General features: G+C 45.9%; 1 protein-coding gene across 2 annotated transcripts in view; it reads left to right on the top strand.

Moving 5' to 3' along the window:
* The first annotated feature begins 361 nt into the window (after positions 1 to 361).
* DUSP3 (dual specificity phosphatase 3) overlaps positions 362 to 18,125 on the top strand; it is a 28,281-nt gene continuing 10,517 nt past the window's right edge. For both annotated transcript variants that reach the window (XM_054993048.1, XM_054993047.1), the window contains exons 1-2: positions 362 to 525; positions 16,994 to 17,220. In XM_054993048.1, the coding sequence (XP_054849023.1) occupies positions 404 to 525; positions 16,994 to 17,220 (349 nt within the window). In that variant the 5' untranslated portion in view covers positions 362 to 403. The remainder of the gene's footprint in view (positions 526 to 16,993; positions 17,221 to 18,125) is intronic.

Below are 18,125 nucleotides of genomic sequence, written 5' to 3'. Positions count from 1 at the left end.
ACTCGCGCGCTCCTAGCGGTCGAGAGGAGGACTTCCCAGTCGAATCAAGTCCTCGCACCTGTAGCTGCCGCCGGACGCGCACAGGACACTGACCGAATCCGGCCCAAACATGTGGCCCGGGGAGGGGGGATCGAATGAGAGCGACGCCCTCCCGCTCTCCCGGCGCCCAATGAAAGGAAGGAGGGGGTGGCATGCCGTAGCTCAAGGGCGGCGGGGGGCGCAGGGCTCTCCCGGTTCCCCCTGTCTGCACGCCCCGGGCGCACCAGCCGCTCAGCTTCCTCCCGGCCTGGCTGGGAGTTGCCGGCCGCGCACCAGCTGATCGCAGCCCCTCCTATCAGGCAGGCAGGGCCCGGGGAAAGGAGCGGGGAGGCAGCCCTGCCCAGATCGGCGGGGCGAGCGAGCCATGTCCGAGTTCCAGATTTCCGTGGAGGCGCTCAACGACCTGCTGGCGAACGGGAGCGGCTGCTACAGCCTCCCCAGCGCGCACAGCAACGAGGTGGTGCCCCGCATCCACGTGGGCAACGCGTGAGTCTCCCGCGCCGGGGGCGGCGGGGAAGCCTCCCCGCCCTTAGGCTAGTGGTAGGCCCGGGAAGGAGCCGCGGAGCGACTGGGGAGGAGGCAGGGAGACGAGCTTGTTTACTGGGACGGGGTGGGGCTGGGGAGTGGAGAGGGCGCTTCTAGGAAGGGAGTGGGGAGCCGAGATGCGTCGCTGGCCCAGCCGAAGAGCGAGGGAGCCCCCCGCCGAGATCCCGCCCCTCCCTCCCTCCCCGGGGTGTTTGCTTGACTTCGGTGGACCATTCCCCTGAAAATCAGGTTTATTCCTAAGGCGTTCAGGGAAAGGCTCCTCTTCTTTTTCTTAGGAGACTCTGCTGTCTGTCCGTTGCTCCTATTTCACAGATTAGAAAATTGAGGCCGAGAAAGAGGAACTTGGCCAAAGGCCACCTGGTTAGTCTGGAGCGGCGGGGGAGCGGAACGCAGGGCCCTAAGAAGGGTGTTCGATCAGGTTTGGGTTACAAACTCTCCCTGAAGATAGCCGGGTTGGTCTGCAGTAGAAGAGCAGGTCCAGTAGCACCCTAGACCCCAACTCTTCCTGGAAAATCATCTTCTGTAGCCTCAGCAGGGAGACTTTGGTCACCGCATAGGGAGGGCCATGGTTTCTGTAGGCAACTCTCTACTCTGCATTGCTGGGCCTCAGCCAGATATTGGAAATAGGGTCTGATTCATACCTTGTGTTTTGCCCTGGCCTGTGGTGGGGTGGGCTTGCTCAGTGGGCTGAGAGGCTAGGCTCTCACTGTGGGAGAGAGAAAATCTTTTCAAACACAGGGAAGGGAGTGTTTGTAAGTTAACTAAGATTTGACAACACCTGCCACCGGCGAGTTGTTTGACACCTTGAACATGTTTGCTAGAAGTTTGGCCTGTTCCACAAGGTTGCATAAATGGAATTTTGCATTCCTTGTAACAGTAAACTTTTTTCTTCTGTTTTCTGTAATGCTACAGCTTGCGGCTTCCAATGGATGGGCAATAGATTCCATGTGGACAAAAGGAAATAATTCTTCACTGCATGAGTAATTAAATTGTAAGGGTCACTGCTGGTGGATGTAGTGATGGCTACGAGAGAGTAGATTACTTTAAAAGGTTAGGCAGATTCATAGAGGATTGATCTATCAATGGCTAGTAACCATAGTGACTAAAGAGAACCGCCTTATTGCATCTGACGAAGAGAACTGTGATTCTCGAAAGCTTATGCTACAATAAAGTTGGTTAGTCTTAAAGGTGCTACTGGACTCTTTTCTATTTTGCCTTATCCAAAGGCAGTAATATCAGGAGGCAACTCCAAGGGAATGCCTTAGGCTCTATGCCCCGTTTGTTGGCTCTCCAGGCATCTGGTTGCCTGGTCTTTGGAACAGGATGCTGGATTAGATGGGCTATTGTGTTGATCATGTGGGGCATTTCTTATGTTCAACTTCACATCAAGCTTTTGAGCCAAAATTAAATATTTTCTTTTGTTCTGGCTTTTCACCAGACATCAGAAGACTCTTTAAGAGTTCTGGGTACCACTTGCAAAAACATTTTAAAATATACCTAAAGGAAATGAGCTGGAAATAACTTGGGGGGGGGGGGATTTTTGGCACTGACTTTGGCTTGCCAAGCTGCCAATGCTGCTGCTCCTTTCTCCAACCAATGTGCTGTGGGATGCTTTTAGGGCCTCCTTGCCCTAAAATGAGACCTACCCCACCCACTCTCATCATCTCCTCTTTTCTTGTGGCTTGGTCTTTTTTGCTAGGAAAAAGTTTAGCATTGTCTTATCCCCTCCCCCGCTTTTTTGGAAGAGCAACCTGTAATGGCTGTTGTAGCTTTTTCCAGGCCAGCTGGCTTGCTGTGGCAGGAAGCTTTGTAGGCAACAGCCCAAAGAATGGTCTGAAAGCACCTGATGTGGTTCCAGGTCTGAAGCTAAGTATAGGGCTGAGTAGTATCCGTGGGAGGACTCCCATTTATGATGCTCTGAGCTTTGGAGAAGAGAGCTGCATAGGCCTATCCCATGGCTAAGCAGCTGGTTCCAAAAAGGGGTTGACATGGATTATGGAATACATAGTTTGAGTCCAGGGGCCTCACCCTATGGCCCGTGTAACATCATTTGCACTCTCTCCTCAATTGATGCTCAATTTAAGTCACAACTGGGGCAGTGTCTTCTGCCTTTCCTCCCCCATGATTTTCTGACCTGAGGGGATGGGTACTGTTTGATCTATTGGGAAAATTTTACAAATTAACAAAGACCATTGCACATTGGGGAAAATGGTGCAGCAGGGAAGGATGGAGCTCTTCTCCACCCTTGACATAGTTGCAATCCCAGTTGGGTGCTATGTGCACAGGTATTGAGGTGAACCTGCAGGTAATGTGTAACTGTTACACAAAACACAGTCTGGGGACTCTGGATCCAGCCTGTGTACTCTGTGACATGGACATTTTTCTTCCAAACTGGAGCACCTTTTTCCCATATAGGGTTGAGCTTAAATAGTTTCTTTCCCTGTCCTCGGTATGTTCTTTCCCAGACTTGTTGCTCCCAGCTTGTTTCCACTGGAGGATTTTTCAATGATTCAAAAAAAAATTGGTAACTGTTATAACTCTACGGCAATTACTGATTTTTTTCTTTAAAAAGAGGCCTAAAAACCTATCTGTTGGCTTGGTGGGGATAAAATGCTGGGGAAAAAGTAGCCTCAAGGGGTTGATGGAGGAAAGTGTGCAGAAAATCCCTGCATGGAAGCTGTGGTGCCAGTCTGCATGTGTCTGCATTTGCAGCAGAAGCAACATGGAAAATGTTGCTGGAAAACCAGCATGGTGAAGTGGTTAGAGTATCGGACTAGGATTTGGGAGACCCAGGTTTGACTCTCCTCTCTTGCATAGACGCTTTCTGGATGACCTCTCGAATCAGTCATAAACTATCAGCCTAACCTGCTTCACAGGGTTGTTGTGAGGAAAAAATGCAGGAGACAACAATGACGTAAGCCACTTTGGGTCCCTATTGAGTAGAAAGGAGGGGTATAATTGAAGTTAAATAAATTGAATCTCCACCCTATGGAAGCAGTCCAAGTAATGATTCTGAAGGAAATAAAGGAGAGTAAACAAAATTATCCAATCTCTGTGATGCTCTAGTGGAAACGAGTAGCAGCATGGATAAGGTCCAGTTTGATTCAGTGTCATCAGTGGCAGGAAGCAGGTTGAGTCATAATTTGATCTCTGCCTTTGCTGGACAGCCACCGACTTGCTAGATCGCCGAACATAAACGCTGAACCAGAAGTGACAAAAGCTATGGAGATGTTGCAGAAGATAGAAATAAATATAGAGGGAGGGGGCGAGAGATCCAGTCCACTGACCCCATCCCAGATGTGATTGGCACTTGAGCAAAGGGGTCTCTGCAGCTCATCAGCTCTGACTATGTATACTTTTGCAGGATAAAGATCGTTGTGTTTGGAGTCTGTGTGCATGTTGGAATCTGTGCACGCATTCTGATTACTTTGGGGATGTGTTCAGTAGGTATGATTCTGTCCCCCCCCCACCCGCTGCTCCAGGCATTGGGGTGGATCCTACCACCTATCACTCCACTGAATTAAGTTTATTTATTAATTAAAATATTTATACCAGCTTTTCCTTTGGGTACTAGCTTGAAGACTTCCTCCAAAGTAAGTAGCACTTCCTCTAAGAGCCACTGAAGTTGAAGAAGGCTGCTTGGAGGACAGTTGGATCCCCCACCACTGATTTCTACCCTGTTTGGACAGATGGGAATACAGCAACCACTGGACTCCTGGCTCAAGTCCCAGAGAAAGTCAGGAAAGCTCAACTCAAGTTTCTGAAGATAACGTCTTGACGCTTGTTAACCCCCAGGGGCTTACCACTTCTTTCTTTTGCTGCCTTGTGTCTCTTCTGGGATGGTTTGTGGGTTTCCATATTCAAGAATACCCAGTTCCACCAAATCTTGATTGTTCCAGCTTTGATTGTTGCAGGGTTTCCACCAGTTATGAGAATGAATGGATGCAAATCAAATCCATAAATGGGATTAAACTTGACACCATTAAGGAAGCATTTGCTCTCCTTGGCTAGTCCATTTCTGCCCTTGGCATTGCAGCACTTAAACAGAACTGTGACAAAGAACTGTCATAGTATAAGGCAGCAAAATTGCCACGCATTGACAAAATTTGATGGACTCTCTCCAGCTGGAAACAAGTATAAGCATTAGTTCTTACAAACAAATAAGATAATTATCATCCATTTTCTTGGGTATTATATCTGGGAGATATGTAGGATGCCACCAGTCCTGGTGAGTTTTAGTTCATGTTGCCAACTTGGATTCTTTTGTACCATATCTCCCTGGAGATGCATCTGTACCCACTGCCATTGCTATCTGATTCATGCATTTGCTGATAGCTCCAGTGGCAACAGCAGCTAAGCCATTTACAGTGCAGTCCTAAGCTGAGTTTAGGGTTGCCAAATGGGGTCTGAAGTAATACCGGACCCCGAGGGAGAGAGGTGTGTGAAGTAACCTTCCCCCCCTCAACAATTGTACCCACACATAGCACGCGTGCAATCCTGTCTGTCGCACTGACATCACTACCGGACATGATGTCATGACAACCCACCTCTAGGCGCCCAGGCTGGCTGGCCACTCCTTGGCAGTGTCGTGCAGTTGCAAGAGGCTGCCCAGGCTTTGTGGCTGGCTGGCCGCTTCCCCGGGCTGATGATGGCACTGCTCTGCAGCAAGAGGCTGGGTAGCTGGGACTGGGTGATGGGGGAGGGAGAAGGGGAAGAGGAAGAGTCAAGTGTCTAGTATTTGGGGAACATTTTCCCCATACAGTCTTCTAAAATACCAGACTGTCCGGGTGAAAACTGGACACCTGACAACCCTAGCTGAGTTACATCATTGTACACCCACTAACTTCAGTGGAGTTAGAAGGGAGTAACTCTGCTTAGGATTGCACTGTCTTTTAATACTGCAGTCTTCAGCAAAATTACTCATGTTAATTCATAACTCTTTATAGGATTATGCAGTAAGGTGCTTTTTTGCAGTGGCAATTGAAAACTCTCTTGGGAACTCAGAGCTGTGGTCTTCAGCCTATGGATCACAGAGTTTCACCTGCTTGGTGGGGAAGTATCCATTTTTGTCTGCCTTCTGGAAGGACCTGCTGTGTAGAGAGCAAAGGTGCCATTCTTCCTGTCTGTCTTTGCATGCATGCTAAGAAGAGCAGCAGGCAGCATGGTGAGGTTACTCAGTGGTGAAGATTCCTCTATGGCTCTCAACCTTTGCTTTTTTCTCACCATTGTCCATCTCCTGATCTTGCGTTCGTTGGTCCGCTGTTCATGATCCTTCCCTAGATGCCAGTGAGGTCATAAAGTTGAGTGCCCGCTCTTCCTGTCATGACCTCTCTGATGTAACTTCCTGTCATGTGCTTGCCACTTAGTGTGTCCCATGCTCATCAGACCTCAGTGTGTAATGACTGAAGAGGCATATCCTAAAAAGATATACAAAGTCAGGTATTATCTTCAAAATACAAATGCCCTCTTTGAAATTTGTAGATGGCAGATTCAATCACAAACCTCATTTTAACCCAGCGTTGTGTCTATAGAAACATTAAACGATGCACACAGGTTATCACATAAGGTATAGTGCATATTTCATTTATTAGCAGTTCTGAGCAGTGTTACACTTTTCCAAACACACAGACTTCAATCGACTTAGAAGGCTGTAACTGTGCTTAGGATAGCACTCTTAATTATAAAGTGTACAATATCCATGGCCTCACTATTCAGTTAGCCCATCTGAAGTTGAAACAGTATGAATGGTCAGTCAAGGGGTGTTTTCCTGAGTTCTTAAACACATGTCCACATTCTTAAGACACCTGCGAGAATGAGAATGATGAAAGCTATGAATATGCTGGGCTTCCTTCCTTTCTTCAACCCCCCCCCCTTTAACCGCCTGATGTTTGCAAATAAAGCAGGGAAGCTTTCCTTAGCATGGAAATGAGAGGTGGGAAAAGTTCTACTTTGCTGGGTGTTAAGCTGTTGTTAAGCAGAGAAGAAAGGCCAGTAAAAAAAAGCTGAAGATCCTCACATGATTTGAAAAGAAGGTAATGTAAATGTATTCATCTAGCTTGTTACAAAACCCATTTTTTTTCTTGATAATAGAGGCATCTATTTTGTGACAAACAAGGAAGTATATATAATAATTAACCTGAGCAATTCATGGCCACAGGATAGGGAACCCTATTATATTAGTGGCATTAGGTTTGATAGGCCAGAAGAAAGCCCTGGCCCTGTTTTCAGACACCCCATGCCTTTGGAATATCTCTGCCACCCAGTTCTAACCAGAGTTAGATATGCCTAAATCCAGTGAATCAATGGGCTTAGGCAAGCCTGACTTTACATAAGATCTGAATAGTTCCCTCTAGCATCTATGGGGTGCTTTGAGGGCATGCAGGCCAGGGGATCAGTTTATTCCACAGCCCCTGTAATTTCTCTGTTCTATTTGAATGGTAGTCAAAGAAGGAAACTTTTTCAGTGCACTGCGTTCATACATGTGAAATAGGAAATCTCGTGCACATCTCTGATCGTGACTATGTAAGTATGATTGGTAACTGATCTCTTGTGTTTGTGGTGTTGGAAGAGATGGGTAAGTTGTTGCTTGGTGAGGCCAAAAAAGTTTCTGTGCTCCTAAATTTGGGTCTATCAGGACACCATCACTATTACAAATAAAAAGCATGATGTAAATGGAAGTGCTTTACAATTTGGAGGAGGCACTAAAAGGAAGGGGCCAATGTGAGGAAGAGGAGTGGCTAGAAGAGAAAGTGGTGCCAAAGGGAAGGGGCTTTTAGTCTCTGTTTAGTCTCTGTTGCCCAAAGCCTGCAAAAACCTGGCCCTGTTCCTGTATCTTTGCATTTCCTCTCAGCTCCCCCGTCCAGTCTCTAGACAGAGGCTTTCTGAAGCAGAACAACACCCTTCACTATCCATTCAGGCAATGCAACTAACTGTGGTTCACAAACACACGGTTTCTGATTTTGGTTGAGATGATGGCAAACCATGGCTTGCTGATTCAGACATTGCACCAATTCTTGTTAAGATTCCTTTCACCATGGTTTGCCGTTATGTCTGAACTTGTGAAGCAGATCAATGTTTCCTCTTTATGGCATGGGCAGCTGGGCCTGCCATCGTGATTTGCCCATGGTCATGTGGCAGTGCCTTTGTGGAGGAGGGTCCAGTTTTTGAGCATTGCAGTGATATCACTTAGTTATTTCAAGTAACTAAGTGGACATTGGATTTTAAAAAACTAGGAGATGGGCTGTAGCTTGTTGCATGCTGAGGGTCCCAGGTTCAGTCCCTGGCATTTCCAAATAAAAAGCAGTAAGTGGTATGAAAGATCTCCCCCTGAGACCCAGGAGAGCTGCTGCCTGTCAGAACAGACAATACTGACCTTGATGGACCAAGGATCTGACTCCATATAAGGGAGCTGTTTATGTGTTCATGATGTGAAAACTAGTGAATGTTCGCATCCTCAGGCCCCCTGTCTTGCTTCTTTTAAAAAAACCTTCCAGATTTTTAAAAAAGTTGTTGAGGGTAATGTTTGAAGAAGACATTGATTGGTACAAATGCTGACAAGGTCACTGATATAGGACTGCTAGCTAAGCAGGGCATCAATGAACTCTATGCATTTTAATGCGCTTGCATTGAAAGGTCAAATGGGAAACCCAGGATAGAGAACTGCAACATCTGCAAAAGTGATATAGGGGACAAGTCTGAAGAGCATTCTAACAGTATTTTAAACAAGTTAAATTAAGGTATCATCTGAGAGGCAGAGGTGGTTTTACTTCTACAGGAGTACCAGCTGCCTGCCTTGTGTAAGTCACAGACACAACGAATCTTTCCAGACATATCTGTATGTAAAGTCAATGTATTGACAACTGTTACTGATGGGCTAGATTGTGATGCTCTTCTTTTCATGGTATGGCATTTTCCCTACATGTTAGAATTCTCTACTTGCCTGTAATTGCTGTCCAGAATTCAGTTGCGAGAGTGTTGTCATTCCTTTTAGAATTGAACTTGTGATTTCACTTGTGGTACACAGCAGCCCCCCACATTCCAGTCCTGTACGTAACATTTGATGAGCTTCTAGAAAAGTTATCTCGAGTTTAGGGAGCAATCTGTAAGCAAGTTTACCCCCAAGCTATGGCTCACTATTTGGTGGTGCTGGAAAGTGCCATCAAGTTGCAGCTGACTCATGGCAACCCTGTAGAGTTTTTAAAGCAAGTGACAATCAGAGGCGGTTTGCCATTGCCTTTCTCTGCATAGATGTCCTGGACTTCCTTGGTGGTCTCCCATCTAAGTACTAACCAGGGCTGACCTTGCTTAACTTCCAAGGCCTGATGCGATCGGGCTAGCCTGGGCTGTGCAAGTTAGAGGGCTGCTTTGTGTGTGTGTGTGTGTGTGTGTCTTTCTTTTGAATTAAAGTCCCATTCTTTAAAGGCCACGTGCACCATTTCTTTAACACTAGAGTGTACTACTTTTCAAATGGGGGCGGGGGAGGGATTGTCAGTTGTGACCAGAGGCACCCCAAACTCAGGGCTGCGCTCTTCTTTTATGTGAGGAAGGACATCATGCTGTTGATGCTAGATCTGCATTTACCTGTACATTGCACTAAGGAAAGTGTGCATTTGTTTAATAATTGGGAAGAAAGCAAATGGGCTCTTACACGTTGAGAAACTGATCCTCAACATGGGAGTCCCACATTGCCATAGATTTAAGAGGACTTTTCCAGTCATCCAAACACCAGTCTCTTCTTTGTTTGGTTTCTTTAACACAGTGTGCTCCATCATGTATAGAAATACATGTCCCAAGTATGCATTCCTAGCTGTTTCTGCCACACCACACCACACACTCTCTTGTGTTCAAATCAGGTTTGTGGTATTGTGAAGTGGCTAAAGTGATGGATTAGGATTTGGGCAACACACGTTTTTGCCGCATCACATGTTCTCTTGTGTTCCGATCAGGTTTGTGCTATGGTGTAGCGGCTAGAGTGATGGAGTAGGATCTGGGCAACCCAGGTTCTGTTCCCTGCTCGGCCGTGGAAGCTTGCAGGGTGATCTTGGGCCCATTCCACACTCTCAGCCTAATGTATCCCAAAAGATTGCAGTGAGGGAATAATGGAGGAGAGAAGACTGATAGAAGCCACTTTAGGCCCCCACTGGGGAGACTGGTTATAAGTGAAGTAAAATAAATAGTTTTGTAAATTTGGCCATCGTACCACTCTAGATAGCAAGAGTAGAAAAATGTCTGCATTATTAAACTATTACATTTATATCCTGCCTTCCAAATTCAGATTCTAAACATGTTTTCAAAGAAGCTATAGGGTTGAAGTCTCTGACAATTACCTACCGTTGGAGTGTGCATAGGGAAGGACAATGAGAAAGCCTGTGAATCAAAGCATGGTTTGCAAGGATTTGAACTTATGGCTCTAGCAGTTGCCCTTGTATTGTAGCTTTCCAGGCTTTTTTGTGATGTGCTCATAAGCTCACTTCTGCTCCTTGGGTAGTGACCTGTAGGTGGAATGCTTCTTTTTTCCCCTTACTGAATTGGAGGAGGTTTCTTGCTTGACAGTAAAGAAGCTGCAGAGGTTGCGGCCGGGTATTTTCTGGGTCTGTTGCTATGACAACCAGTTACGTTACGATCACAAGTGGCACTTCCTTCTTATAGGCAGTGGAAATCTACCTTGATTCCAAACAGTAGGAGATATGTTATGGTGCTTATTTATATAGGTGTATTTATTTAGGTGTAAGATTATCCATGCATTTGGTTTATCCCATTGAGGGAGCACAGCAGGGTAATACTTGGCAACTACTCTGTTTATGGGAGGTTTTCTTGCCTTCTAGCTCCCAAAGGTATATTCTCATGATGTAAGAACTCAGGGCCAAGCTACAAGTGACGAATGACACTTGAATGGCAAGTGGATTGAGTGAAGGGCAAGTGGACAGGGAGAAATACATTTGCTGTTCAAGTGTCATTCGTCACTTGTAGCTTGGCCCTCAGTCCACTCCTCTTCAGAGTCTAAATCTGGGAATGTGAACTAACTGATAACCAGCCTGTCTTTATTCTAAGACAAATGGGGAAAGCTCAAATTGGGTATTGCTCCAAACCATGGTTTGCACTAAACATGGCTTACTACCGAGAAACCATGGTTTTGATAATCTCGTGTTCTTTCAATTTTCAATTTGTTCTATGCTCCTTTTTTAAAAAAATTGGGCAGGTACCTCCTAAGGCAGAACAATAACTGCAACTATGGCTGTCAATTCAGATGTCACAACAAATCATAATTAGTACAAACCATGGTTTGCAAACCCTATTTGCCAGCTGATTGCAGGCTGTGACCTGTCACTTCAGATATTATTCCAAGCTAGAGTTACAATTCACAAGCAAAGGTAAGGTGCCATGTCTGAATTAAGTCTGAGTTATCTCTGACCATTCTGGAAGTCTGAGGTAAGCGTAAGCTGTGGGAAGAGCTTCACTGCCCACTGAGGCCCTCTGTCTGTCCAAACCTTGGCTCCCCTTGGCTGACTGAGCATAAACATCTTTCTGGGCAAGTGAAAAGCCAAGCAGTCTTTTACGAAGTGTAGCTACAGTCTTAATATTCACACAGACAGTCTCATATTTAATAAACTACAGTTCAATGATAAGCAATTCTTTGCTGTCTCCTCCCCTCGATGTTCTGACTTTATTTTCTTTTAAGCTTTCCCCCCACCGTTCTAACAAACTGCTAAACTAGGCTAGTGAGTGGAAGGCTTTCCTTTGCTCCTGCCAAGCTATTGGCACAGTAAATATGACACTAACTTTCCCTTTGACTTTGCTCTGGGTATGCTTAAGCAAACTATTGAAGGGAGCAGGGGTAGGGGGATGCTCATTTACTTATTTACTTCATTTATACCCCACCTTTCTTCTCAATGGGGACTCAACGCAGCTTACATAATTTTCCTCTTCATCACTTTATCCTTACAACAACCCTGTGAGATAGGTTATGAAAGTGTATGGCTGGCAAGCTTCCATGGCAGAGTGGGGATTCAAAACTGGGTCTTCCAGATCCTAATCCAGCACTTTACGACTATACCATATCGACATACTATATTTTGCAGCCTCAATGGCTGCAGGGTGGGTGGAAGAGAAGGTCAGGAACAAACTCCATGCCACTCGGTGTTGTGTGAAGCTTGCCCCTTTATAATAATAATAACAATAACAACAACAACATTCAATTTATATACTGCCCTTCAGGGCAACTTAACATCTACTCAGAGTGGTTTACAAAGTGTGTTGTTGTTATCCTCATGACAATCACCCTGTGAGGTGGGTTGGCCCAAGAGAGTTCCCAGAAACTGTGACTGATCCAAAGTCACTCAGCTGGCTTCAAGCAGAGGAGTGGAGAGTCAAACCTGGTTCTCCGGATTAGAGTCCTGCCGCTCTTAACCACTGCATCAGATTGGCTCACTTAATAAAGTGGTATGTGTGTTTTGTCTCTTTCCATCTCCTAAACTTGAGGTGGTTGATGCAGGAATTAATTCCACTTCTTCCAAAGGAATGAATTTGTTATTTCTGCCGCCTCCAGAGAGGTTGCTGAGATTCCTCTAACTGGTGGCTGTCAGTCAGTCTCTTGCTGATGTAATCAGTCTGTAGAGGGTAAAATTGATCCAGGGACTGGCATAGGGTTACAGGCCTCACTGGGGTGAGTGCCATATTTAGATCAGGCAAGATTCCAGGACCTTCTTCAGGGACGAAGGCAGAGAGAAAGTTTCTCTCATTTCCCTTCTCCAGAGCTTAGTTGTCTTTGGTTATGTATTGTGAGCCTCCGTTGCTTTTAAGGGTTTCTCTGGCGACCGTTTTAGGTCATGGTAAAGAAAAGGAGCTTTTGCAGATCCCATCAAAGCTGTCCCATTGCTTTAGATACTGTTATTGGATCATAAGCTTATGCTACAGTGGTTAGTCTTAAAAGTGCTACTGGACTCTTTACTATTTTGCTACTACAGACTAACATGGCTAACTCCTCTGGATCTATGACTGATTTAATAGTGAATAAGATACGAATGTAGCCAGTAACCTTTGAACTTTTCCAAGGGCATGCTTGTGGAAATTCAAGACCTGTACCTTTTGTTACTCATTGCTAGTTGCTACTGCCACCATTTTATAAAATACAAATGGAAGCTTTGGAGCAGGGAGAAAACACCAACTGTAAAATATGTCCAGGCAGTGGGGGTGGTAGCGATGGTGGGGGCTATGGGATCTAGCAGTAAATGTTCTTAGCTGCATCTTGCAGAGTTAAGAGTATATGAGCGCCTCTTGGGTGGCAAGTCTCCCATTATTACAGTAATTTTAGGGATGTTAACATGGTTGCCAAGCACATGCTTGCCACCCCTGGGAGACTTTGCGGGTGGGGTATAGGGAAGTCACAGCACTAGAACTCTAGAACTGTATGTGTCGAAGCCACCTCCTGGTTTCTACCAGAAGTGACATCAACAATCAACACGTATACAGCATCTTATTCCTCTTCAAGCCGAGAGTCAGCGAGGAGATTGCCTGCCATAGCAGGTGAGATAGCATGTCTGTGTTGTCATAAAGATACACAAGCTGGGAAAATCCTAAACTGAAGTGTTTGAAGTTGACCCAAATGGAGGTAGGATGTCCATAATGAGCTGCAGTTCAAGGTGCTTTTCTGCTGTCATAACAGCACTTATGCTAGGAGGAAGGCATTTCCATTGTCAAGACGGGGGAGATTTTTGCTAATTTTTCGTTCCACCCCCCCCCCCCAACACACACACAGTTGGTTTGGTTTGCCTGATCCCCTTCAGGAGCCAGAACTTCAGGACTCCTCAGCAAGACACAGGAAATTCCACAACCAGAGCAAAGCTAGTTGTGCCTTGGATCCAGATGATTGTCACTGGTGTGTGGATTTGCACTGTGCAGTAGCTGAGACCAGGGTCCCATATCTTGTCTCTGGGCACTTTGGTGGTTTTGAGATCAGGGAGTAGGGGTATTTGCAAAACTGTGAGAGGTTACAAGCCAAGTATCCTCCTATGATGGAAGTAACCATTTCCAAATGAGTGCTTCCTGCAGACGCAAAAGTGATGTCTTCTAGGTACTTCTGAAGCAGCTCCTGCTCTGTTGCAGTGGAGGAAAGCCAGGGCTGGTTGTTGAAAGACCCATACGGGCACCAGGAAAACCCATTTGTGGCCACCATAATGCCTACAAGTACCATGCTGGCAACCTCTGGCATAGATCATATCTCTGTTTTGCATTAAGACTTCATTTTTCTGGAGTGTGTGTGTGCATGCAAGAGATGTAAAACTGCAACACCTGTGTCCTGGGCTTCACCTTGTTTTGTTTCGCCTCCTCCCTGTCCTTGGATATGCAAGTTGTTCTTGGCCAGAAATCTGCCTCATCACTTTGACAGTAAGTGGCTCCTGTCAATACTGCCATCTCAGGTGGAAGAAGACATAGCATTTGATCATTAGAGGCAACTTTGTTTTTAATGGTGATCCACGCTTGCATTCCAGGTTTTGCTTGCTTAGCACTAACTGTTGTAGAAAGCTAGGAGAAAGGAGTTTGACAGCAGAATGGCAAAAATATGGCCAAAGCATGGGGAAGGAAAAGAGCAGAGATCCATGTGGGTATATGGGGTGGGTGGGTGGCACTTGGGGAACAGTTGTTGCCGTGTCACCCTTTGGTGTTGGTGTTCCGCAAGGGGTGATACTCTCTCCGATGTTGTTTAACATCTATATGTGCCCCCTTGCCCAGTTGATGTGGAGTTTTGGGCTGGGTTGCCATCAGTACGCTGATGACACCCAGCTTTACCTGTTGATGGATGACTGGCTGAGCTCTGCCCCGGCTGATTTGTCCAGGGCTCTGGAGGCCGTGACTGGGTGGTTAAAGCACAGTTGACTGAAGTTGAACCCTGGGAAGACGGAGATCCTGCATCTGGGTTGCAGGTTATCAGGTTTGGGGATTTGGCACCCAGTCCTTGGCGGGGCATCTCTTGAGCTGACACCAACGGTAAGGAGTCTGGGTGTAATTCTGGATGCCTCCTCGTCAATGGAGGCCCAGGTTACGACAGTTGCCAAGTCTGTGTTCTTTTATCTTCGTCAGGCCAGGCAACTTGCCCCCTACCTGTTGACCTGCGATCTAGCGACAGTGATCCGTGCAATGGTCACCTCCAGGCCGGATTACTGAAACTCGCTCTGCGCTGGGCTGCTCTTGCATCTGCTCTGGAAATTACAACTGTTCCAGAATGCAGCGGCGTGTATTTTGACCGGAACTCCATTCCAGTCACTTATTACAGCTGCACTGGCTCCCGGTGGAGTTCCGGGTCAGATTCAAGTTTCTAGTTTTAATTTTTAAGACCCTTAGTGGACAGGGACTGACATACCTATGGGACCTCCTCTCACCCTATATTCCCTGGAGGCTGCTTTGATCAGCAGACAAACAACTACTGGAGATTCCTGGCCCCAAGGAGGTTCACCTTGCCTCAACCAGGGCCAGGGCTATTTCGGTTCTGGCACCTACCTGGTAGAACTCTGTCTGTGGAGGCCCAGTCTCAACAAGATCTACTATCATTTCACCGAGCCTGCAAGATGGAGATGTTCCACCGGGTGTATGGAGGTTGAGACAGACGAGCCACCCAACCGGCCCCTCCCAGTCGGGGGGGGGGGATATGTGCCAATACCACACTGGCGGAGTTTTAACTGCCCTGCCCTATGGACCCAAGGTGCTATGTAGGGGCAAAATGAACTGCCTTGTTTATGTTTAAATGCTGTATCTTATGGTTGCTACCAATCTTTTAAATTGTTTTTAAATTTTTGATGTAAATCCACTCTGAGCCTGTTGTGGGGAGAGTGGACTATAGATTAAATAAATAGATAAATAAATATGTGTGTCGGTAGAGGAGTGTGGTGAGAGATCAGAGCTGGCTACATAGCAGGAAAAAACAGCTTTTCCTTCTGGGCCCTAAGTGTGGCAGTTGACACAGGAAAATTTTAAAAAAGAGAAAAGCTCACAGAAAGGTGTGCTTCCAAAGTATTGCATTGGGGCCTTTGATGGGTCTCTGGAATGATGTCGAGAATTTCTAAAAGTGGAGCAGCTGCCCAAAATGCTTCTCCCCTGTGCTCTTGGTGTTCAGCCTTGTAGGCTTGGTTATTCATGATTATAGTTTATAATGCTAAATATGAATTGCTTTTAAATTACCTAGCCTGAGGGCAGCCTAAAAATATAAGTGATGCATAATTACAAAGTGAACTCTGTTGAGCTGGGGAGGCAATAAACTGCCTTTATTGATACTATTCAAGTTCAGAACGCTAGAAAAGTATGAGCTTTGCTGTCACCCAGAGAACTTTTACTTGGTAACAGGCTGTTGTTTTTTTTGGCAGCTTGTTGGGTTTTCTCACTAGTGAAAGAGAACTTGCTTGTGACTTGCACTAATTGTCCAGTAACATCACATGAATTGAGTGTATATCTTAGCCTAGAATGTATGAAACTGCTTTATACTGAGTCAGATCACTGATCCATGTACATCAAGATGGCTTATTCTGGCTATTAAGTAGAGCACCTGCTCCTGGGATGTCATTGAGTGATTCCGCCCACGTTGGATAATGCACTTCCAATCCTCTTTATAGATCATTTGGAACAGATTTTTTTGTGTGCGGAACAAAAAAGTCCACCTCAGACGATTGATAAAGTGCATTATCCAATATGTGCGGAATCACCCACAGTTTGAACCTTCAACCATCTGTATGCAAAGCATAACCACTGAGTTATGTCTCCTCCCATTATGTGGAAAGGGGGGAACCACTAATATTCAGTCTCCAAACAAATGCACTTTTTAGAACATCACTAGCCTCCATTTTTCTCAGACCTGGCAAAATCAAAGCAAATGTGGCTTGTCTTACAGTATTGCTGTTTTAAAACATGCACAGGCAAAGCAGCTAAGTTTGAGTGCTCAGTGCCAGAAGTGTGAGCTTCTGAATTATATCTAGCATGGGTGTAGTGTGGTTAGAGCATTGTACTAGGATCTGGGAAAGAAAAGTTCAAATTCTCATGCATCCGCATGGAAGCTATCTGTGTCACAGGTTGTTGTGAGGGAGAAATGATGGAGGGGAGGCTGATGTTGGTTCCCTTTTGACTCTTCTTTGGGTCTAAGTGTTGTCCTTTATCAAGATGAAATTTCAGCACCTGTGCCTGGAGAAGAGATCTGTGTAACTAAAAAGCTTGTGCTGTCAGTGTTTGAAGTCATAGTTTGTCGAATAAAAGGGTATTGTATTGTATCACTGGAATCCCCAGAAGAAAAACCAGATAATCTGATGAAATGAAATATCATTGTTGCCATTTTCAAGTCTGTAGATGCAGAAGTTAAATCAAGGTTTCTTACGATTTTTCTGAAAATAGACTTGTTCTTTCCCCCTTTAATTTGACTTTATTTTCATAGCTTCATCGCAAAGAATATTATGCGGCTGCAGCGTTTGGGGATCACGCACGTCCTGAATGCCGCTGAAGGCAGGTCTTTTATGCATGTTAACACCAATGCAGAGTTCTACGAAGGCACCGGCATCACGTACCACGGCATCAAGGCCAATGACACTCAAGAGTTCAACCTCAGCCGTTACTTTGAGGAGGCAGCTGATTTCATTGATAAGGCGCTTGCTCAGAAGGATGGTGAGAGGCCCAGCCTGCCAGCTATTCGGTTGCGTCTGGTTTAGCAGCTTGTGTGTGTCTGTGTGCGCTCTCTTTTGTTTTTTGGGGTGGCTTTTCGTTTAGTGGTATTTACAACTAGATAGCCATGGGCTCTCTGCTGTGGCTTTTGCTTCTTGATAGGATTCTGTTGCAGACGTGCAACTTGCAAAGCATATTACTTTGCTAAAGTAGGGTTTTAGAAGTATACAAGCAGGGACTCATAAGACTTGGAGGGATCCCATTCCCCCCCCCCCGCCATCTTATCCCACTTGTTCAGAGGATTTAAATGAGAGTTTTCTTGTTGGCATGTTAAAGATGGTCCCTCTGCCTGGTTATCTGTACATGTCAAAGATTATGGCTTGAGAATACCCTGTATGATCCCATCCCACCCAGCTTCCTTGCCCCTCTGCTTTTGGTCTGGTCTGCTCCCTGCAGGAACATAAGAGAAAATAATGGGAGAGGGGGAGTCTTCTGCCACTCTGTTTTCCTGCCAGTCTCCCTCCACTGACTGGGCGTCCATCATGGTGCCCACCATCCTGCCTGCTCTCCCTACCCAACCCTTCCGTTCCCACTCCGGCATCCCATTGATGCCCCTTCCGTGCTGCCCTCCTCACTGCTGCTCTGCCTGCCCACCCACTTCCTGTCTCTTCCAAGTCTCTTGGTGGACTAGTGGAGCTGTGTTGTCTGCACTCGCACAAACAACGTTCATCGATTTGGAAGGGGGGGGGAAGTTTACCCTTTCTTCCATTTTTTAACCTTTTTTAGATTTTTCTCCAAATTTTTCTCCAAGTTTACTGAAACATCTCCCCCCTGTCTACGTGGCTTTGGTCTGTGGATTTAAGTATCCACAGATGGGGCCATGTTGACTTTTAGGATATATCTAGGGT

This window comes from Eublepharis macularius, chromosome 12 (genome assembly GCF_028583425.1).
Source record: "Eublepharis macularius isolate TG4126 chromosome 12, MPM_Emac_v1.0, whole genome shotgun sequence".
NCBI classification, from domain to species: Eukaryota; Metazoa; Chordata; class Lepidosauria; order Squamata; family Eublepharidae; genus Eublepharis; species Eublepharis macularius.
This window is presented reverse-complemented; position numbering and strand designations above follow the sequence as displayed.